This window comes from Bipolaris victoriae (genome assembly GCF_000527765.1).
Source record: "Bipolaris victoriae FI3 unplaced genomic scaffold scaffold_0, whole genome shotgun sequence".
In the NCBI taxonomy this organism is placed as follows: Eukaryota; Fungi; Ascomycota; class Dothideomycetes; order Pleosporales; family Pleosporaceae; genus Bipolaris; species Bipolaris victoriae.
This window is the reverse complement of record NW_014575392.1, coordinates 598018-618035: the sequence shown is the minus strand read 5'-3', so window position 1 is coordinate 618035 and position 20018 is coordinate 598018. Positions and strand designations below refer to the sequence as shown.

Here is a 20018-nt window from a genome sequence, read left to right as displayed (position 1 = left end):
TAGTAATACCATTGATTTACGGTACTATCAATTGATAAGCGTCCAAACCATGACAAAGACTATAATAGACTGCAGTTCGGAATATAATATAATCGACATGCAAAGTCGTCTACTTAGTGCTGCGCAAAAGAATCGTGTCTATAGATGTAGACATTGGAAACTCGATCGAAATGTCATAGGCAGGAAACCACGCCTCTGTAAATAACGCCGTGTATGTCAAACTCCATTTTGGGTAGCCAGAAGCATCAAGCAGTGATGCATAGGCCGCGGTGAATTACATGAGAAAATCGAAGCTCCGGTGCGAGGAATCAACGCCGGCTTTTAAGCCCAGCCCTTGCGGCTGTGGACCGTCGCTCTGGCTTGGACTCGTCCTCGCTTTCAGAGGCACCACCGTCATCCATACCGTCGCTCATGGGGTCTGACATATCCTCGCCCTCGTCATCGTCCGTCTCTTCGGCCTCATCATCAATGAGATCGTCATCCGAGCCTTCGCTATCCTCGTCTGAAACATCATCCATTTCCATATTCAAGCCCATTTCGTCCGAAGAACTGTCCTCGTCGTCTTCCATTTCTGCGCGCAATCTCTTTGGCGTCGCAGTGGCACCCTCAACCGACTCGTCGTCGGAGACATAGTCATCCTGGCCTTCAACGTAAATGAGGGCCTCGTCAGCATCGTCATTGGCGGCTTGGTTGCGTTTCCTTAGGTCGAGTTGGGCCTGAAGCATGTCCAGGCGGCCCTTTAGCGACATGAGAGGCATCAGACCGCTCGAGCGCTCCTTGAGTACTTTGTTGAGTGCGGTGAGTTGCTTGACGATTTGCGGCTGCGATGCCAGATATCCACCGTGGGCGGCGCTGTGTAAAATTAGAGTCAGCGTGCGTGTCTTATGTGCAGTCGGCATGTGGAAGCTTACAGTGACCATTGCACCCAGGCCATCAACATGCCTGCGCGGCCGGGGCTCCGATGCAGGCGCTCGGCCAGTCTCTGCAACAGTGTTCCTACGAGGGACGATGGCAGCCGTTCTACAGTGGCATATACGGATTCTACATCGACAACCTGCAGACAGGAATCGAGAAGCTCCTTGTCGTTTGTGCGCAACGCCTGGGTTAGGACGGTGCCGAGAGAGTTTGCATTGGGCGGCGCAAGCGGGCGGTCTTTTCTCGCAGCTACGGTGCGCTCTGGGTTTGGTTCGAAAGCATCCTCGACGCTGATGATGCGCGACTCTTGTACAGGCTCGGGAGCCTCTGCACGCAAGCGGTCACCGAAAGTAACATCTTCATTGTCCTCATCTGCAGCGGCATTGGGAGCGGGGGTGTCTTGGTCGACGCTGGTGTGTGCGGAGTGGCCGTGCGCATCATCGGAATCGTCATCGCTCTGCTCGTCGGCGCTGCTGATTTCAATGACGTCCGCATCTGCCATGTGGGCATCAGCAGGCCCTTGGATGGCCGCCGTAGCGTCGTCGACCTTTTCAGCGCGCGAATTCTTGAGGCCGATGGTTTTGGCTGTGGGCTTGGCTGTGCTGCCGCCAGCTAGCGCCTTGAGACCATTCTGGCGGGCTGTGACAGAGGCATGCGGCTGGGCCAACTTTGCCTTCTTCGCGGGCGGGGCGCGGTCGCGCGAGCGGGGAGCTGAGAGGGCGGTGGGCATTGTGGGAGAAGCCCTTGAGGAGTGAACAGTCGGGGTCGATGGGGAATGGGCAGCGAGGAAGACGAGAGGTCGATGAGGCCGTGGTGCTGTCAGGCTGTAGCAGCACGCGCAGAGATGCAAGTGGTCGCAAAAAATTTGGAAAGAGCGGATTAGCCACCCCTGCACGCACGGGCCACCGAGACAGGGATCATGGTACGGTGAAGAGCTGGCCCACGGGTGCTTGATGGCAACGCTCCACGGCGCGGGCAGCAGCAGCACCAAGTGTCGCAGCAACTGTCGCCGTCTCCGCCGCCGCAGCAGAGGGCGGGCAGAGGGGTGATGCAGCAGTGTGCACACGCAGCGGGCGATGCAGCGGGCGCGGGGCGGGTTGGTGGCAGGCAGAGGCTTTGAGGCTTTGGGGCAGAGAGGCAGAGGCAGAGGGTGGTGGTGCAATGGCCGGCAAGGACACGTACCCCGTCCAGGTTAGTGGCAGGTCAGGGGCTCCAGCAGGGCTTGGCTCGGAGATGGAAGGGCCGGGCTACTTAACCCCAATGCCTCTCCTCTCGCGTCTGTCTTCGACGTTCTTGCGTCCATTGTCCTGATCTGCCTCCAATCACTACGCGCCTGCTCCCCATCACCCTAACCTTACTCGCACCCCGCCACACTCGCAACCCCTCGCCCAGGCTCGCCCACGCTTCCCGCTCCCACTTGACCACCACCACGACCACCACCACACACTTTCTGTAATACTTGCGACTTTTAATAATTCCTACCTCCACCCCCCGGCCGGCCTGCACCTGCACCTGCACCGCGCTAGTCCTCACCGGCCGTCCGAGCACCCAGCCCGCCGTCACCATCCCTGCGCATCCTCCATCGCCAGCCATTGTGGTGTTGGATTTGGTTGTGCCTGTGCCTGCGCCTGCTGCTCCCCTCCCGCGCTCGTCTTTGCCGCAGATTCAAAAGTCCGCCGCCGCTCGCCTTCACCTCGACCCTTCCGCCTCGCGCCCCACCCCAGACGCGTCGGCCTTCGCAAAGGCTCATTGGTCGCTGCATAACGTCCGGCTTAGCTCCGACCGCCACGGCTCTTCATCATCTCGCCGCCGCCACTTGGTACGTAGTCACGTGCGTTTCAGCCTCCCCAACATATATGCTTGTCGTGCTGCCCCTCCGTTGTTGCTCGCGTTGCTCCCCACGCTAGTCTCACATCCCCGCCCCACCTCTGCTGCTACACACGCGCCGATATTGCACACGACACTGCACCCACTACATCCCTCGCATATACTGTACTCTACCATCCTGCCATCATTCTGCCACCCCATCACTCCCTGGTTACGCGTCTAGTGCGTAGTCGCGCACGCGCATGCAATGGCTGTCGCTAACAGCCCCAGATTGGCAACGCCTCCAAGCAGCCCTGCTTCCCTGTCAGCCGTGCGCAAATCCGACTTTCCCTTTCATGGCCCTATGGCAGTAATGACCTCGCCTGTTGTCGACAAAACTTCCTTGGACCTGAAGGTGAGCGCTTTTGCGCCGGCAGACGCCATGGCAGTCGACACCGAGACAAACGGGTAAGTCGCCCTTTGCGCGTCCTTGCGCTTGCCTCCCTCATCTTGCGCAACGTCCATTAATACCTGGCAGAGTGCACGACGTCCTCTTTGACGACCCACAAACCAATGGCAAAGTCGCCGACGACCCGGCCCAACCGAAACCAACCCTAAATGGCAACCATGCAGCCCCCGACACGTCAGCGCCTGCCGACGAGTCTGCCATCGAGTCTACCATCGAACCCACGACCAACGTATCATCTGGAATCGATGGCATCGCACAGTATCTACCGGACAGCCAGCAAGATATCAACTCGCTATTTGGTGACTCGGACATTGGTGCGACTGTGACAAACGCTGTTGAGGCGCCTACATCGGACGTGCGCGACGAGCCCGCGCCAGCTCCACAACCGCCTACAGACACCCAGACCACAAGCGACAGCACACAGCAAGTACCCGAGACGCAGATTTCGCCCAAGCAAGAGGAGCCTGCTCCAGAAAGCATGGACACTTCTGCCGACGCACCCGAGTCCACCCTTGCTGAGTCTTCTGGCGCGCCGACAAAACCAATGGATGACTTGAAAATCCACACTAGTGCGGATGACGCTACTACGCTTGTCACATCAACGCAATCGCCAGCGATCGTAGACCGCGAGATGGAAGATGCGCCATTGTCCGGCAAAGTCCGCCCGCGTGAAGACGATGACGATGATGTTCCTGACGCAAAGCGCACAAAGACCGATGACGAAACGGTCCCCCAGACCGAAGTCAAGCCATCCGCACTGCCAAGCCAGCCCGAGCAGACCAACGGCAACAGCGCTACCCCGGGCCCAGCATCGGAATCTGCGCAAGAGGCTTCTGGCGTCCACAAGGCAGTTGATTGGGAGGAATGGCCAACCACGCCTTTGACCGAAGCCCAGAGCAAATTCTTGCTTGAGCGGATACGGAATACTAAAAAGATCAAGGTGTCACTAGCGTTCAAGGATCCTGTGGACCCCGTAGCACTCAACATTCCAACCTACTATGACGTTGTCAAGCATCCTATGGATTTGACTACCATGGAGGCCAAGTTGAAGGAGAAAAAGTACAAGTATGTAAGGGACTTTATGGCAGATCTTGATCAGATGATTACCAACAGCGAGCTATTCAACAATAAACAGCACCCGGTCACGCAGGCCGGATACAATCTGCGAGCCTATTTCCTCAAGGGCATGGGTAAGATGCCTCGGGGCGCTGCTGCTGAAGAGCCGCCCAAGCCAGCAAAGGCCAAGAAGCCGTCGGTCAACACTGCGCAAAAGGCTAGGCGCGAGTCGCGCGTTGCACCGCCCAACGTCAAGTCTCCCGCTGTCCCCACGCCAGCTGCTACATCACCACAGGCTGCTTGGCCACTGCAACAAGATGGCACTCCGCTGATTCGTCGTGATTCATCTACTACAGATGGCCGACCAAAGCGCGAGATCCACAGACCCTCCAAAGACTTGCCCTATTCGAATGCTAAGCCGAGAAGGAAGAAGTTCCAGCAGGAGCTCAAATTCTGCGAATCTGTGATCACCGAGCTTATGAAGCCAAAGTACAGCACTCTTACTTACCCCTTTACCTCTCCGGTAGACCCTGTCGCTCTCAACATTCCTTCATATCTCAAAATCATCAAGAAGCCCATGGACTTTGGCACCATTGAGAAGAATCTCAAGAACGGTGTCTACCAGAGTGCAAAGGACTTCTATGCCGATGCCCAGCTCGTGTTCCAAAACTGCTACAAGTTCAACCCCGAGGGTGACGCCGTCAACCAGATGGGCCACAAGCTCGAGGAGCTCTTTGAGAGTCTGTGGAAGGAAAAGGCAGACTGGCTCGCCCAGCATGCTCCTCCTCCTGAGCATTCTCCAAGCGATCTCTACTCTGATGAGGATGACGACGAGGATGAGGAGGATGAGGAGATAGACCAAGCTCAAGCGCAAGCTCAAGCTCAGTTTATTGCTATCCAGCAGCAAATCGCAGCCCTGAATGCGACTGCCCAGCAGCTCCTGCAACAGCAAACGGGTGCCAAGCGTGCCTCGCCCAAGCTACCTGGCAAGAAGAAGAAGGGCGCTGGGCAATCTGCGAAGAGGAAGAGCCTGCCTCTGGCGGTGCCACCTCCGGCCAAGCCCATCAAGAGCGCGCCCGTCAAGAAGGCAAAGGCGCCTGCACCTCTCAGCTTTGCTCAGAAGCAGGAGATTTCCGAAAGTATTAGCACTCTTGGAGATGCTGAGATGCATCGAGCAGTTCAGATTATCCGAAATGGATGCCCGCACCTTGCCAGTGTCAATGACGACGAGATGGAGCTTGACATGGATGAAATCAATGACGACACGCTTAGGGAGCTGTTGAAGTTCATCAAGTCTCTGCGCGGTCCGAAAGGAGGTGCGGTAGCCGATGACGATTTCGAGCCACCAAGACCCGTGTCGAAGCAGACGGCAAGCCGGCCCAAGAAGAACAAGCCCATGGGCAAGTCAGAGCAGGAAGACAATATGCGCAAGATCCAGGAGAAGCTGCAGTCGTTCCAGGGTGGTGCATCGGGATCCAGCCAGTCTCCACCTGGTAAGTTGTCAGTGCTTGATCAAAGCAATCATCCACTAACCTCTGCAGTGCACGATGCATCCAGCGACGACGATGAGTCGAGCGGCTCTGAAAGCGAAGAAGAGTAAACCTCTTCGGCACACCCTCTTGTTTCCGCGTGACTTGCTCGCCTGCCATGCTCTGCCGTACCCCCTGTTCTGCCCTGCGTGTTCGATGATTGGTCCAGCTTCATCCCTTCTCTTCCCTGTATGAATGAACAGCCTTGAGCTTCTTGGTGCGGTCGATCAGGTATCGCCATGGATTACCAAGGGCTGAAGCGGAATGTTAGTGCGTGCTTTAATATCTGCGCGTCCTCATTCACTCACACATTGCACGTCACCCTTCTCATACCCACATACACAACGTTTGTATAGTATTCTCTTCGCGACCAGATCCCCCCCTAGCGGTACCTTGATGATGGTACCCATGCCGACAATGGATTACGAGTGACGACGAGGTTTGTCTTTTGCGCTGGTCCATCTAGTTGAGGACATGGGCTGCTCGCTGTACCCAGCATTTGGCGTGGTGTGGTTGTAAAGACGGAGGACATTTCGAGTAGTCTTTTTGCTGTATGAATACGCTGCGCGAGGTTGGCAGCCAAAACAAAATGCAGATAATTTGTCCAATGCGTCTTTCGCCGTGTTCATTCGTGTGTGATGTTGTGTTCTTCTTCAGCCAGGCCTTTGTCTTGTTGACTACTCGAAACTGGGTCGTACCCAAGGACAGGGTCGACAGGCCGAGGATAGGGGAGAGATGCCGACGTGCGTTGAGGGTGAGTAAGTGACCCAGAGAAAGGTGGTGTGTAGCAATCGTCGTTTATTGCTTTACTGCTCGTGGTTGGATGCGTTGGATGCCTGCATGAGCGTCTCGTCAGGGGGCGAAAGAGTAGTAGCCGGTGGTTGATCAGGCAAGCCAGTACCGAGGGGTTACGAAGTGGTGCAAAGACCAGTCCTCCAGGACGGTCGTGTGTAGCGCTGTGCATGAGGAGTGCATCCTAAGAGAGTGGGGGAACTAGATACTGTACGCTTTGTCGCTGGCTCCGCATATGCGTCGTGTAAGCGTCGTGTGACGGCAGCGGACAAGCGGCGCCAGGGAGAGGGACAGAGGGCTCGACAGTCGGGGGGCAACGCATGCAGAAAACAAAGTTAAGTTAGGAGAAGCAGTGGCGATAGCTTAGAGAACACAAGAAAAGCACACGCTGCAATGTAGTGAGCGAGAGAGGGAGAAAGAGAGAGTGTTGTCCGGGAATAGTGGCTGTTCTGTCTCTGCAAGCGGAGGTGGAGGGTGGGGAATCAGCGGGTGCCCTGACTTGAGTGTGTGCGTGTGAGTGCTGAGCGGTCGGCGCGCTAGCTGTGCCTTTCGCGAACTGCCCATGTCTCGCCCAAAACTTCGAGCTCCATAGACACGCCAAACACGACGCGCCCAGCTACATCCACCCTTCACGCCACCCCCTCACCCTCCGTCCAACCTACACCGGCCCTCGTTTCAGCATACCCGTTTCACCTACACCATAATTGAGTCTGCGACTGCCAAAATGACAACGGTGCCGGTCAGCGAAGTTAAGAGCACACATGATCGCTCCTCAAGAACCGCGGCGCATTCCCATATCAAAGGCCTAGGCCTGTCAAGTGATGGGCGTGCGACAACCTCAGCCGGAGGCTTCATCGGCCAGGCTGCAGCTCGAGAGGTACTTGATGGCCCGCTGTTTACTCAATCTTGGCGCTAACCCGCCCAGGCATGCGGTCTGGTCGTCGACCTTGTCAAGGCAAAGAAGATGTCTGGTAGAGCTGTGCTGCTCGCAGGTGGACCGGGAACGGGCAAGACTGCACTGGCATTGGCCGTAAGCCAGGAACTCGGCACAAAGGTCCCCTTCTGCCCTATTGTCGGCAGTGAGATCTACTCTGCGGAGGTCAAGAAGACAGAGGCGCTCATGGAGAACTTCAGAAGGGCCATCGGTGCGCATCTTTTTTCCTCTTCCTCCGGCCACACTAACACTCAGCCACAGGTCTGCGCGTCAAGGAAACAAAGGAAGTCTACGAAGGTGAAGTGACCGAGCTCACCCCAGAGGAAGCTGAGAATCCACTCGGAGGCTACGGCCGCACCATCTCCCATCTCCTCATTACGCTCAAGTCTGCCAAGGGCACAAAGAAGCTGCGACTCGATCCATCCATTTACGAGGCTATACAGAAGGAGCGCGTGCGCTTGGGCGATGTCATCTACATTGAAGCCAACACGGGCGCTGTGAAGCGCGTTGGCCGATCAGACGCTTACGCGACCGAGTTCGATCTCGAAGCAGAGGAGTATGTGCCTATACCAAAGGGCGACGTGCACAAGAAGAAGGAGATTGTCCAAGACGTTACCCTACACGACTTGGACGTTGCAAATGCACGGCCGCAGGGAGGTCAGGACATTATGAGCATGATGGGTCAGCTCATGAAGCCAAAGAAGACGGAGATTACAGAGAAGCTGCGGTTAGAGATCAACAAAGTTGTCAACAGGTACATCGACCAGGGAATCGCCGACCTAGTACCCGGTGTTCTCTTCATTGATGAGGTTCACATGCTTGACCTTGAGGCTTTCACCTTTCTCAACCGCGCGCTTGAGTCGCCCCTCTCGCCCCTCGTTATTCTTGCTTCAAACCGTGGCAACACGCACATTCGCGGCGGCACAAACCTGCCTCCTTCGGCCCATGGCATCCCAACGGATTTACTTGCACGACTCCTCATCATTCCCACACATCCGTACAGTCCGGCAGAAATCAGCTCCATCATCACTACGCGCGTTACGACGGAGAAGCTCAACATTTCGCCGGCAGCAAAGGACAAGGTCAGCTCATTGGGCGAGAAAATCAGTCTGCGGTATGCGCTGCAATTGCTAGCGCCTGCCAGCGTACTGGCCGAGGTGAATGGACGGGAGAATAAGCAGATTGAAGTTGAGGACGTAGAGGAGTGCCAGGATCTGTTCTTGGATGCACGAAGAAGCGCAGAAGCATTGGGACAGGCAAGTGGGTATATCTCGTAGGTGCTATGTTGTAGTTTGTACAATAGCCCTGGCGTTTGGATGCAGAGGACGGTAGGCGTTCCTCAATCATAGGGAGCAGTGTTTGTTTGTTTTATGTTATCAAAAGGCTAGACGATATTTGCACTGGATAATACGATGTTACGGCACATGAGTTGTACCATGGCCTACCAAAGAAGAGGAAGAACAGTAGTGATGCATGGCAGTGAAATTGTAATATGTAAATACATAGAGCAGCCTTGGGGAGACGTTAGTATATCTTGATTCAAGTGGAGATGTCGACTTGCAAGGGTGACTAGGTGAGATTTGATCTGAATGATTACAGAAGATGTCATAGAATCGGACGCTAGATCTACGGACAGGGATATTCTTGAGCTGTGATTGCACACGACAGTAATATGTAGGGACCGTTTAGACTGTCGGGGTATTACGGAAGGAGTTCAGATGGCAAGAACAGGTTCTGCCAAGGACACACGACTTCCGTTGCCACTCAACGGCTCCGATTGGTTCCGTCGGCTATATGCCTAAAGCTACATGAACAAAAGCTGTTTGCCTTTTGACTCTTCGCAACCACGACCGGCTATACGCACATATATACATCAAGAACCTTGGTGCAAGTCACTACTATCACAAATATCAAACCACGCCTTTCTCGTTACCTATTACAATGCCTACCGCGATGCGCGCTCTGGTGCGCCTACCTCGGCAGCTGTCCAGGCGCTCTTTTGCCATGTCTGCACGCACCGCACAGTCACCATTTGGCTCTGGACCTTCGCCCCCACGCCTACCCAAAGAGGAGCAGGAAATCTTTGAGAAGCTGCAAAAACAAAGCACTGGGGCCTTTAGCACGCCAAGAGGAGGCGAGGAAGAAGCAGCGGCACCGTCGTCCAAAGCAAACATTCGCATGCAAATCAATCAATCGCCAGACTCTTCTTCTTCTTCTTCGTCATCGCGGCCGCAAATCAATCAGTCGCCCGACTCATCGGCAGAGCCAGAGATCAGGTTTGAGAATGGCAAAGAGATCAAAAAGGGAGAAGAGTTTCATCCTAACATGAGAAGAGGCGCACCGCCCGAGTTTGAGGGCGATGTCAACCCCAAGACTGGAGAGGTGGGTGGACCGAAGAACGAGCCATTGAGATGGGGACACACAAGCGACTGGAGCTACAATGGAAGGGTGACTGACTTTTAATCGCGCAAAGCCATGAAGGATGGAGGATCTGACGCATGACCTGATGTGCAACATGCAAGTAGATATAAGTAAGCGTAGTATTAATTAGTCGATAAAGCTATTGTCATTCATAATTGGGAGCAATGCTAGGCTGAGTCACAAGGTGGTATGCTCGTAGACCCAAAGCGTACCCATGTCCGCACCGGAAAGGTTAAAAAGGTCAACCATCAGTGTGCATACTTAGCTAAAGAGCAAGGTGAGGTGGAAATGCACGTGCGACATGCATACACGAGGCCATACGCAGGCGCGAATGACGTGGCGGCGAGTAGAAGAGCGAGCTCCAGAACGTGGACACGAGCGGGAAATACTCCGGGAACGGGGCGTTCCAGACGAGGGTCGAGTAGGTACATGAGAAGTTATTTTGGGGGGTTCCAGCCGACGATAGACGAGCAGATGCAGTAGGCGAGTCGCTTGGGCGGGGGATGCTTGGTTAACACTATGGCATTTGTGCGCAAGGATGGCGCTTTGAAGAGAGCGTTTTACTCGACCCTTTGCTGCTTGTATAATAGCTCAGGGACAAATAGGCGCACCCGACGAGTCTGACATGCGCGCCCGTTTCATGCTAACGGCATAGGGGCAGCGGTAGCGGTACAGAGAAGGCCATGTGGCGCAGCGTGAGGCCGTGGCTAAGCATTGGCTAGTGGCATAGTGGCTGTCTAACCACGATGGTCTGGGCCCGTGCCCCCTTTCGGTTTTCGGGGCCCACGAAAGCCTCTTTTCCTCTCTCTCTCACACACATACCCACACCCACGTACCTAAATACGTATTTCCGTACGACCGGCCCTTTCCCACGCCCTTTTTTTTTCATTTCTCTCGGATGCCTCGGATTTCGGGCGCGTATACACTCACTTACCATACTCTACACACTTAGAATGGCATCTATACCCGCACTCGGATGCCTGTGTGTTCCTGTTACGTTTCAGGCAGCCCAGCAGCACTCGCCATGTGCACATTGGCGAAACACTCTACTCGTCTCGCCAGCAATCCCATCCCTGGAGCGATCATGTTTTTGCTTCAGGTCGCAACTTGGGCTGCAGGTCCCACATAGTGCCCAGATCAGCCAGCCAGAGTCTTTGCCAGCCGTCCGCTGCAGATCTCTCCCACACTATCTGCCCTCGGAGTAGCCAATGCGTGTTGCTCCCTCTCATCTAGATCCCACACCCCACCCGCCTTTATCCGCTTTTCCCCTGAGAGGCGTCAAAACGTGGGCATGAACTATTGAATCCCCAGGCTCTTGACACACCCAAACGGTGTTGATCACGGATGCGTGCTCTCGTAGTAGTCGTCTTACTTTGCGGTATACGCATCTCGGGCTCTCGTTGGTGCTCGTGGTGTTTTCTCGGTGTAATTGAACTGTCAGCTCACGCTATTCGTTGTCGGTAAATTATCCTAGTCTGACACCAGCGGCCCTGCAGCGCCTAACCCAGGAGTGCCTGGCTGCTTCAGCCTCATGCACACAACGCGCAGCAAACCGTCTTGTCACAACACCTCACAACCCCCCGGGTCTGGCTCCTGAATTCCGGCATCGCGGGTTAGCGCGGTGCCGCCACGACTGGAACTGCCCTTGACAAGATGTACTGTTTTGCATTAGCGGAGCTGCGTACGGGCGTCTCGACTCGTCCATTGCCTGTACATCTGCAGCCGACTACAAAGTCTTCGGCTCAGCCACCCTCGTGTTCGTGTGTGCCAACGCCAATATCAAAATAATCCGTGCCCATGGTATGTTGCATTCACTATAGCGTCCATCTGAAATCTCACGCCCCGCCAATGGCTTGCTAACGCCTCGGTCACTACCAGTCTCTTCGTCACAATTCCCCTATATGACTCTCTGATGTTGTCACCCGTTTTCTTTTTTGCCTGTTTCTTCCCTCCTATCTAAAAAAGATCTACAACTCCTAGTCCCCCTGCGTTATAGCATTGTCACCACCGCCGGGGACCCGCGTCTATTCGGCATCATTGGCAAGGATATCGCCGAACACGGGCACCTTATTTGGGATATCCTTTGTCTTTTGACTGGCCTCGCTCCCTTTCTTCGCACCACAACAGCGGTAGCAACAGCAACAACAATGACAACAATATTGCGCCTGCTGCTTTGTGTGGCCTTCTTCTTCCACAGCGCTCTTGCCCTGGACGATGTCGTCGATCTTGGATATGCAAAGTACCGCGGAAAAAGTATCGGCAATGGCGTCATGCGCTGGGCTGGCATGCGATTTGCCCGTAGCCCCTCGCGGCAAGAGGGTCTGCGATTCGCTGCTCCACAAGATCCAGTCAAGGAAGAGGGCATCGTAGATGCCTCATCGGTACGCCATTTTTTTACATCGTGATCTGACAGGCAAGCTGACAGAATGATAGTTTGGACCCTTGTGCATCGGAACCAGGAGCGACCTCAACGCTGAGACTGGAGGAACTCATGGCGAAGATTGCCTCTTTGTTAACGTCTTCTCACCCGGCACAGCAAATGACACGAGCAACTTACCCGTCTATGTCTTCATCCAGGGCGGTGGCTTCAGCATGAATGGCAACGCAGACTACAATGGTGCGGACCTGATTGATGCTGCTGGCAACGGAATCGTCGTTGTAAACTTCAACTACCGTGTGGGTCCATATGGTTTCTTGGCTTCAGATGAGATTGCGACAAACCAGAACTTCAGCCTGAACAACGGACTCAAAGATCAGAGACAAGCCCTCAAATGGGTACAAGCTCACATCCAGCAATTCGGAGGTGATCCTAAGCATGTGACGATTGGAGGCGCAAGCGCTGGTGGAGGCTCCGTCGTGTTCCAACTTACAGCCTATGGCGGTCGGGACGATGGTCTCTTCCATGCTGCTGCTGCCGAGTCTGCAGCTTTCCCATCTCTGCGTGACGTCAAGGATAGCCAGTGGCAATTTAACGAACTGCTTGGCGCAACAGGCTGCAAGGACATCAACTGCATGGCCAGCATGGATACTGTCCAGTTCCAGAAGGCTGTGCGCACACTGCAGAAACCCTTTCCTGGCGGCGGTGGCCCACCTGTATACTTCTGGAACCCCACAATCGATGGCGATTTCATCAAGGATTTCACCTTCAACGAACTAAGGGCCGGTCACTACGTCCATGTGCCCACCATTTTCGGTACCGCCACGCACGACGGCATCAACTTCACACCCCAAAACGTTGTCTCGGTAGCCAAGGCAGAAAGCTTCTTGACTGATAACTATCCTGGCATGAAGTGGAGCACCATCAGTCGGATTTGGGGCTCTGACACTGCTATTGCCGCCGGTAACAGTGACCGCTGGAGAGCGGTCACGGCTGACATCTATGGCGCAATTCGATACGCCTGTCCTGGACTCAACATTTCTGCTACATTTGCTAGCGACAAGGAGCACTCTACATGGCACTACAGGTGGAACGTCGGAACAGCGTCGCACGTTGGCGAGTTGCTGCCCATCTGGAACAATGCTACCACTGCTGCTGGTGTGTTTGTGCAAGCTTACTGGGCGTCGTTCATCAGGACCTATGATCCGAACAAGTTTGCGGCAGAGTTCCTTGTCGCCAAAGGCTCGGAGTTGAAGAGTCCTAACTGGGAGCCATATGATGCCAAGGATCCAAAGAGATTGGTTTTCAATGATGACAACAATGTGGCTATGGAAAAGGTTTCCGAGGTGGAGCAGAAGCGATGTGATGACGTTGATTCTCTTGGGCTACACTTGAAACAGTAAGTCGTTGTCATGTTTGTTTTCTGGGAAACGCAAATGCTAACGGACGTTACAGACCCACTGCCAACGGCGGTAGCTCCTCTACACCTGCCACCCCTTCTTCTTCTCCTTCTGCCCCCACCTCTTCCGCCGTCTCTGGCTCTTCCCCTGGATCTTCTGCTAGCTCTCCTTCCTCACCTCCCGCCGGCTCTTATGGAATCCGGAACGCACCATTTTCACTAACATCTTTGATTTTTGCTTCTATCACACTGAGCTCGCTCCAGTGGATCGTAATTTGAACACACACGCGGACTGCGATAATAACATACCCTATTCATACCGTACGACTCGATCGTCAGTGCCTTTTGGATTAAATCCACGCCTCTCCCTTGGGAATTTGGCGCCCTCCTACCCCCCATTCAGATCTGCAGAGTCCATATGAAGACTTTACTGCACCCGATCATTCGTATACGCACCAAGACCAGGCAATGGCTATTGTCCAGTGCGACAACAAGATTATATATATCGGTTAAGAGTAACACTCAACCGTTAAACTCGATGTTTTTGCGTCGAGAGTATACAGAATGATGAGGAGGAAGGCAACGAGAAAGCAATGTTTCCTTCATTGCTCGAAGAAATTTGCATTAGATTACCCGGGACCTTGGATAAGAAGACGACTTATAAGTCAAACAGCCCTATTTTCATTTGTTGGAGATGTAAGAGTAGTTTGACCCTTAGAACATTGTGGGGTAGCTGCGGTTCATCGCCGCGCTTGGTACCACTTTATACCAAAAGTGGTAAGGTACTACTGTAATGGAGGAACATATAATACATAGATAGCACTGCTAGTGCTTATGGAAAGCATCTAGAATATATACTGTGCACACTCGAAGTAATACGGTTTTTTATGTTGCAATCATTGTGCAGACATTGTGCGGACCTATCACTTCTACAGTGTGACGACTTGGGGCTATAATATGTAGATTTCATTTTTTTTTCTGTGGGTGCAAGTTGCGAAAATACTCTTCTTGATTTAGCAGAGATAGTTACATGCAATGTCTATCTCGCCGGGTGCACTGGAGCGGATGAGTAGCAAATGTTGTCGAATCGAGGATTGGCTGCAAACAGTAGACACCTCAGACGCCGCTTCCTCCTCTAGTCTTACTACGACTTCACGAGAGTGTGATGGCTCACATGCCTTAATTGCACCACTCGATGCTCACCCATTGATTTCACTCGGGGCTAACAGCACTACTAACTCTTGTACAAACAACGACAAACATCAGCCTTTTGCTAAAACACAACCCCATGAGTCTCAATTGCCATTCATGGCGTTTCCTGTAGACTACATGCCCAAGGTACCGCGCTACTACGCCACCGCCCTATCGAAGGAGGACAAGCATATCCTCATTCACGGCGAAGAGAACCACAATCTCAAGCAATGGACAGGCTGGGATCTAGTCCGACATCACGAATCTCGCAGAAGCCTCAATCCCCAAGTAATGCCCAAAGTCGAAAAGATGAATGCACTTGCCGATATCGAGCACGGCAAGCAATACAGCCAGCGTGCGATACCGAAAGCGAAAGTGAAAGACAAGGTGCTAGACAAGGTGCGTGGCCTATTCCGCGTACCGCGTATCAAAATTACAACTGACAAAGGCAAGGAATACCAAGAGTCAACCTGCACACAGTCGACTCACGGCCAGCGTTCCACTAGCTCATCGCCCTCAAGGAGTCTATCAACCTCATCCCTCGCACTCGATAATAACGCAACAGAGCACTCCTCACCACGACACCCCCGCCCAAGCAGCAGCAGCGACTACTTCTCGCACCGTCCCGCGCATCGAACTTCCTCAAGCAGCTACCATCGTCGCATATCCCCCCTCGCACTCTCCCCGGGCCATCCCTCCGACTCCTCGCGCGTGCGCAGCCCACTATCCCACCAAGTCTCGTTCCAGCCAAACCCAGACATAACGTTTGATACCTTCCTTGCACCGCACAAGTCTGGTAAGGGCGAGGTGCTGCATGAAGTGGCGGATGCGAAGAAGAGTGGAGCAGCGAAAAAGCTGAGCAAAATGCCGTCTATGCCGCTGTTGAGGAAGCGGGATGGAGATTGATTAAGGTGTTTTGCTTGGATTAAATGGTTTGACGGGGGTGTTTGGATGTTTGGAAATGCATTTTACATGGGGAGGGCTGAATAGGCAAGTTAGACATATAGACTTGGCTGCGACAATGCATTGAAACTTTGATACTAGTAAAGTATACTACTAGTGGCCGCGAGGTACCCGGGTTTTCCTTTTTTTTGTTTTATTTTTGTTTCGTACTTTGTGAATGTCGAATGGCGAGGGCTCGTTTGTTATAACGTACATCCCTTCGTAACGGAACAACCGCCGTAACGGACAAAATTGCAGGTACTTTGACTTTGCAGCAACATCATAGCCTGCAGCCATCCTAAAAATCATGTTGGCCTGCCTAAGTATATACTAGGGTTGATTCTGAGTCGATGCATGCCTACTAATACAAAAATTACAGTTGTGTAGATACCTTCCCTACAGATATGCGAGGACACCTGCTTCATCTCAATCATGCGCCTCACGAGTTATGAGACCACTACTATTAGTTCTATCCGTCGCAACGTATCTGTCGCTTCTGTATACATCCAGGTATTTAATAGAATCGTCCAAGCCTGCTCACCAGTGGTAAGGGCTGGTCAGTGAACTGATTCGTGCGTGATCGTCACACGGCCTGGTACCTCTGTATCTGATGCACCAATCAGCAGTGCTGACATAATCTCGATTGCTGAGCTAGTCGAATAGCGTCGATGCGGGGCGCGCCGAGGGCATGTGACATAAATACGCGTCGCGTGCACGCGTCGAGGCACGTTCCCATTCCTCACAAAGCTTTATCCCGCCATACGACGACAGGACTTTTGTGCACAATGACGGCTCCGACGACATTGTGGCGAGTTATATATGATGGCTCTCGCGCTCGATACAACAAGGGAGAGGGTATATAGGCGGAGAACCAAGACAGCGGCATCACTTTTGATTCGGAGGATGACGCTCTGAGTTGGGTGTTGGGAGGCCATCTCATTTGGAAGCTCAGACGCGCTTCTCCCTTCATTTCAGCGTACAGTAACAGACGTGTAGCGTGGAAACAAGCAGAGCAGCGTGTTAGAGAGAGAAAGAAGAATGTAACTATCTACGAGATCGATGTGTATGCTAGTAATAGGCGTGTGAAGTATCGCAATGTTAGATGTCTAGCCGATAGGCTAGGCATGGATATCCCCGCACGTGCACTGCACCACTCGAAGCACGAGTATGTTTTCCTCGGCCATATTCCGGATAGCGCAATCAAGGTCTACTACAAACTTTAGGGTGTCGTGGCCCTGCGAGAATTGTGGTGGCGGTGGTAGGATGGCAGTGGGGTATAGGGCTGTAGTTAACGTCCATCCCTGTGGGTCGAACATCCCTCCGCAACGAACCACCAACATTGCTCAAGCACGTTGTGCCTAAGCCGCAGAGACTATTAGATAGAATTACATCTTTGTATGCTCTTTAGATCTATATCTATCTATAGTAAGCCTTAGATAGCAAAATTATAATAATTTAAAGTACGTACGTGAATCTTGCGTGTTAAGCGTAGAAGCTGTAATAATAATATACCCCTATTCTACCTCTTACAGAAGCTATACTAGCCTATTTAGAGACCCTATACAATATATAATAAACTAAAGAACCTTTATATATCTTATAAACACGTGCAGCCTCTGTTCAGGTGCACTCTAAATTTTTTCGTCTTATTATGTTAGTCCTCCACGTTTAGCGAGAGGATTTGGAACACTGACATAGTAGAATTGCGAACGCTTAGCGGCCTCTAATGTACACCTGTGCTATGCTAAAAGAGCTGAAAGTGTGGCGCAGAGCTCTGGAAGCTTCTACTGGGTGCTGCTCAAGCGCGCAGTGGCTAGCTATTCTTAGGAGCCTACTGGTTGTGGATTCCGTTGGCCTCGCGGCTTTCCATCAGCTAGATAGAAAGGGTATTTTAAGTTAAATTTAAACCTAGTTAGATATTGTTCACAGGTGTTGCATTTGCGTAACTGCTTTCTCCTTCTCCCTGTCGTAACGGACAAGCTTCAAACGGGTCAGTGCTTGGACCTCTCCCAACAGCGCCAAGGGCCTCACGTCCGCAGCTTTCGATGCAGACGTGCTTCAGCCTCGCGAGCAGAGCACGGCGCCTGCATGGAGCTACGCCTGACTTACTACCCTGCCTTGGGCTTCATGTAAGCTGTATCACCAAGCCAAGAATACAACGAAAGTCGACATCCTCAGCTCGCGACATCTTTGATGGATTGCAGGGTCCTGTTAGTATCTGGGCTGGTGCACCTACCACGATTCACGATGGCTTCTTTGGATCTGGATGCTCTCTATTTTCTATACTGTATCAAGATGGTACAGCAGTACGATGCTGCGCTACTTCTATTCCCGCAATTCTCCATGTACTTCTGTTAGTAACGATCTTATACGCAGTAAGCAGAAGCCTAAGTTTACACTTAAGAAAAGGAGATGGTTTACCCGCGGATGGACACTGCAAGAGCTCGAAAAGACACAGAAGCGGAACGTGCTAAAGAAACTAACGTTATTCTCGCCTAGATTAGGCAACTTGTACAAGCGGATGATGCAGAAAATGAGCGAGTCTAATGACGCCGCCGTCTATCGCTGTGTGCTGACTTCTTATTTGTATCGAAATGCGCCACACTCGATACAATTATATATATCTGGGGTCTGTCAACAATGAGAACGGGAATTCAGAAGCTAGAGACTTACAATCATCCAATGTCCATTTGTGTAGAACATACACGCGGACGTATGGACGCACCAAGGTTGGAGTCATCACAACAGGGAGGCATATCAAAGCCGCAATGATAATGGGACACCCATAGAATTTGCGCTTTGGGATGTCGGGCACAACACTCTGGTGAACACGACAAAGGCCAAGTTCTGCTTCATCACGAACAAACAGGTGGCTATACTAATGTAATATTTTCTAACAAAGCGTACATTTGCATCGGTATATCCGCCCTAGTAGTCGTCATTATTCCTGACTTCGTACCTCAATAAAATCCCACACAATCTCCTCAGAACTCCAGTCCATATTAATCTTGATCTTCTGCTTGATCCCATTCTCCGATTCATTTCCGTATACACCCAAGGGACGAAGATTCTCATCGTGAATTACTAGCAGAACGCATCCACCTTCTGGGCGCATTCGGGGACATATGTATTCGTTGTTTCGATGATGAGGAGATCTACAAAACAGAAGTCCATGTTCATGATAACCAAGATATTGCGCAGAAGCTGGATCCTTAAACCCTATCCAACCTTTCTCCTCGACGCATCGCCACCTGAATGTACCAAGCCCTCCTAGTTTGTCCATCACGACCTCGCCATCTAAGAACGTGATAACTTGTCCGTTCTTGCGAGATCGAATGATGAAGGTTCGCCCAGGCCATGGGATGGAAGATTGCGGAATTTCACTACTCAAAGTGCTTTTTGTGGTATTTTCAGAAGATGCAGAAGGTGTGCAGATATGCCAAGTTTTGGACCCAATAATAGAAGGAGCTACGGGCTGATTGTGCGCCATATTGTCGACAACTGGTTTTGATGATAGTTTGCTATGTGCGGGAACTAAGGTGTTTAGAAGGAGGTTAGAGGAAAGATGTACTTTTGAGGGATTTTTTATGAATGTCGCACAGCCCAGGCGGGCAGTTGAGGCACAGTCGTCATACACTCGGGTGCATCAAGTACTTTCATTGGTGCTACTCATCTCGCTAAAGTGGAGCGGCGAATCAACGCATGTTCGTTAGAATTGCTTTAGCGCTGGCCTTGCGCCAATCATCGTAAGGCTACGATTAGGAAGAGTCCGGCTTTATCAGGTGACTTAGGCAAGGAACAGTAGATAAATTGTTAGAAGTTCCGTGTAAATCTATGTAATTATCTTTATGTTTGTTAAGAATGTCGGGGCTATACAATATTTGTTTCACATATAGTTGACAAGAACCGCGAGAAATTGATACTCAATCGACTTGTAAGAATAGTAGCTAGCAAGCAACCTGTTACACGGGGTTGTGTGCTGATACTTCTCTAAGCTCGATCCGGGTTAGGGCGAGTAGGATAATGTGAATAGCTCTGTGAGTGTTTGTTTGGCGATGCAGTGGAGTTGGCGTGCTTATATAGAAGGTAACAAAAGGTTCGATAAATCTAATCTATTCGATAGACTAACATGTATCAATCTTATAAAGTAAAGTAACTAGTAAGAAAGTACAATTTGAGATGACTAC

At 52.2% G+C, this 20018-nt stretch overlaps 9 protein-coding genes across 9 annotated transcripts; 7 read left to right on the top strand and 2 right to left on the bottom strand.

Annotated features, from left to right (window-relative positions):
• Positions 1-308: 308 nt before the first annotated feature.
• COCVIDRAFT_21609 (hypothetical protein) lies at positions 309-1645 on the bottom strand (the record flags this gene model as incomplete). Its single annotated transcript, XM_014707073.1, has 2 exons — positions 309-852; positions 912-1645. The coding sequence occupies 2 exons, from the start codon at positions 1643-1645 to the stop codon at positions 309-311; spliced, it is 1278 nt and encodes a 425-aa protein (XP_014562559.1).
• Positions 1646-2989: 1344 nt separating this feature from the next.
• On the top strand, positions 2990-5846 carry COCVIDRAFT_83105 (hypothetical protein; the record flags this gene model as incomplete). Its single annotated transcript, XM_014707285.1, has 3 exons — positions 2990-3189; positions 3260-5739; positions 5788-5846. 3 exons carry the CDS (start codon positions 2990-2992, stop codon positions 5844-5846), a joined length of 2739 nt encoding a protein of 912 aa, XP_014562771.1.
• A 1445-nt stretch (positions 5847-7291) lies between these two features.
• Positions 7292-8778, top strand: COCVIDRAFT_11064 (hypothetical protein; the record flags this gene model as incomplete). Its single annotated transcript, XM_014707005.1, has 3 exons — positions 7292-7444; positions 7493-7712; positions 7763-8778. The coding sequence occupies 3 exons, from the start codon at positions 7292-7294 to the stop codon at positions 8776-8778; spliced, it is 1389 nt and encodes a 462-aa protein (XP_014562491.1).
• Positions 8779-9442: 664 nt separating this feature from the next.
• Positions 9443-9964, top strand: COCVIDRAFT_11063 (hypothetical protein; the record flags this gene model as incomplete). The annotated part of the gene is made up of 1 exon (XM_014707004.1): positions 9443-9964. The coding sequence occupies one exon, from the start codon at positions 9443-9445 to the stop codon at positions 9962-9964; it is 522 nt and encodes a 173-aa protein (XP_014562490.1).
• A 2105-nt stretch (positions 9965-12069) lies between these two features.
• COCVIDRAFT_83713 (hypothetical protein) lies at positions 12070-13702 on the top strand (the record flags this gene model as incomplete). The annotated part of the gene is made up of 2 exons (XM_014707284.1): positions 12070-12303; positions 12356-13702. The coding sequence occupies 2 exons, from the start codon at positions 12070-12072 to the stop codon at positions 13700-13702; spliced, it is 1581 nt and encodes a 526-aa protein (XP_014562770.1).
• A 1304-nt stretch (positions 13703-15006) lies between these two features.
• COCVIDRAFT_21604 (hypothetical protein) lies at positions 15007-15795 on the top strand (the record flags this gene model as incomplete). The annotated part of the gene is made up of 1 exon (XM_014707072.1): positions 15007-15795. One exon carries the CDS (start codon positions 15007-15009, stop codon positions 15793-15795), a length of 789 nt encoding a protein of 262 aa, XP_014562558.1.
• Positions 15796-16263: 468 nt separating this feature from the next.
• COCVIDRAFT_32620 (hypothetical protein) lies at positions 16264-17054 on the top strand (the record flags this gene model as incomplete). Its single annotated transcript, XM_014707147.1, has 2 exons — positions 16264-16341; positions 16695-17054. The coding sequence occupies 2 exons, from the start codon at positions 16264-16266 to the stop codon at positions 17052-17054; spliced, it is 438 nt and encodes a 145-aa protein (XP_014562633.1).
• A 1043-nt stretch (positions 17055-18097) lies between these two features.
• COCVIDRAFT_83749 (hypothetical protein) lies at positions 18098-18475 on the top strand (the record flags this gene model as incomplete). The annotated part of the gene is made up of 1 exon (XM_014707283.1): positions 18098-18475. One exon carries the CDS (start codon positions 18098-18100, stop codon positions 18473-18475), a length of 378 nt encoding a protein of 125 aa, XP_014562769.1.
• Positions 18476-18772: 297 nt separating this feature from the next.
• COCVIDRAFT_83387 (hypothetical protein) lies at positions 18773-19321 on the bottom strand (the record flags this gene model as incomplete). The annotated part of the gene is made up of 1 exon (XM_014707282.1): positions 18773-19321. The coding sequence occupies one exon, from the start codon at positions 19319-19321 to the stop codon at positions 18773-18775; it is 549 nt and encodes a 182-aa protein (XP_014562768.1).
• Between the last annotated feature and the right edge of the window lie 697 nt (positions 19322-20018).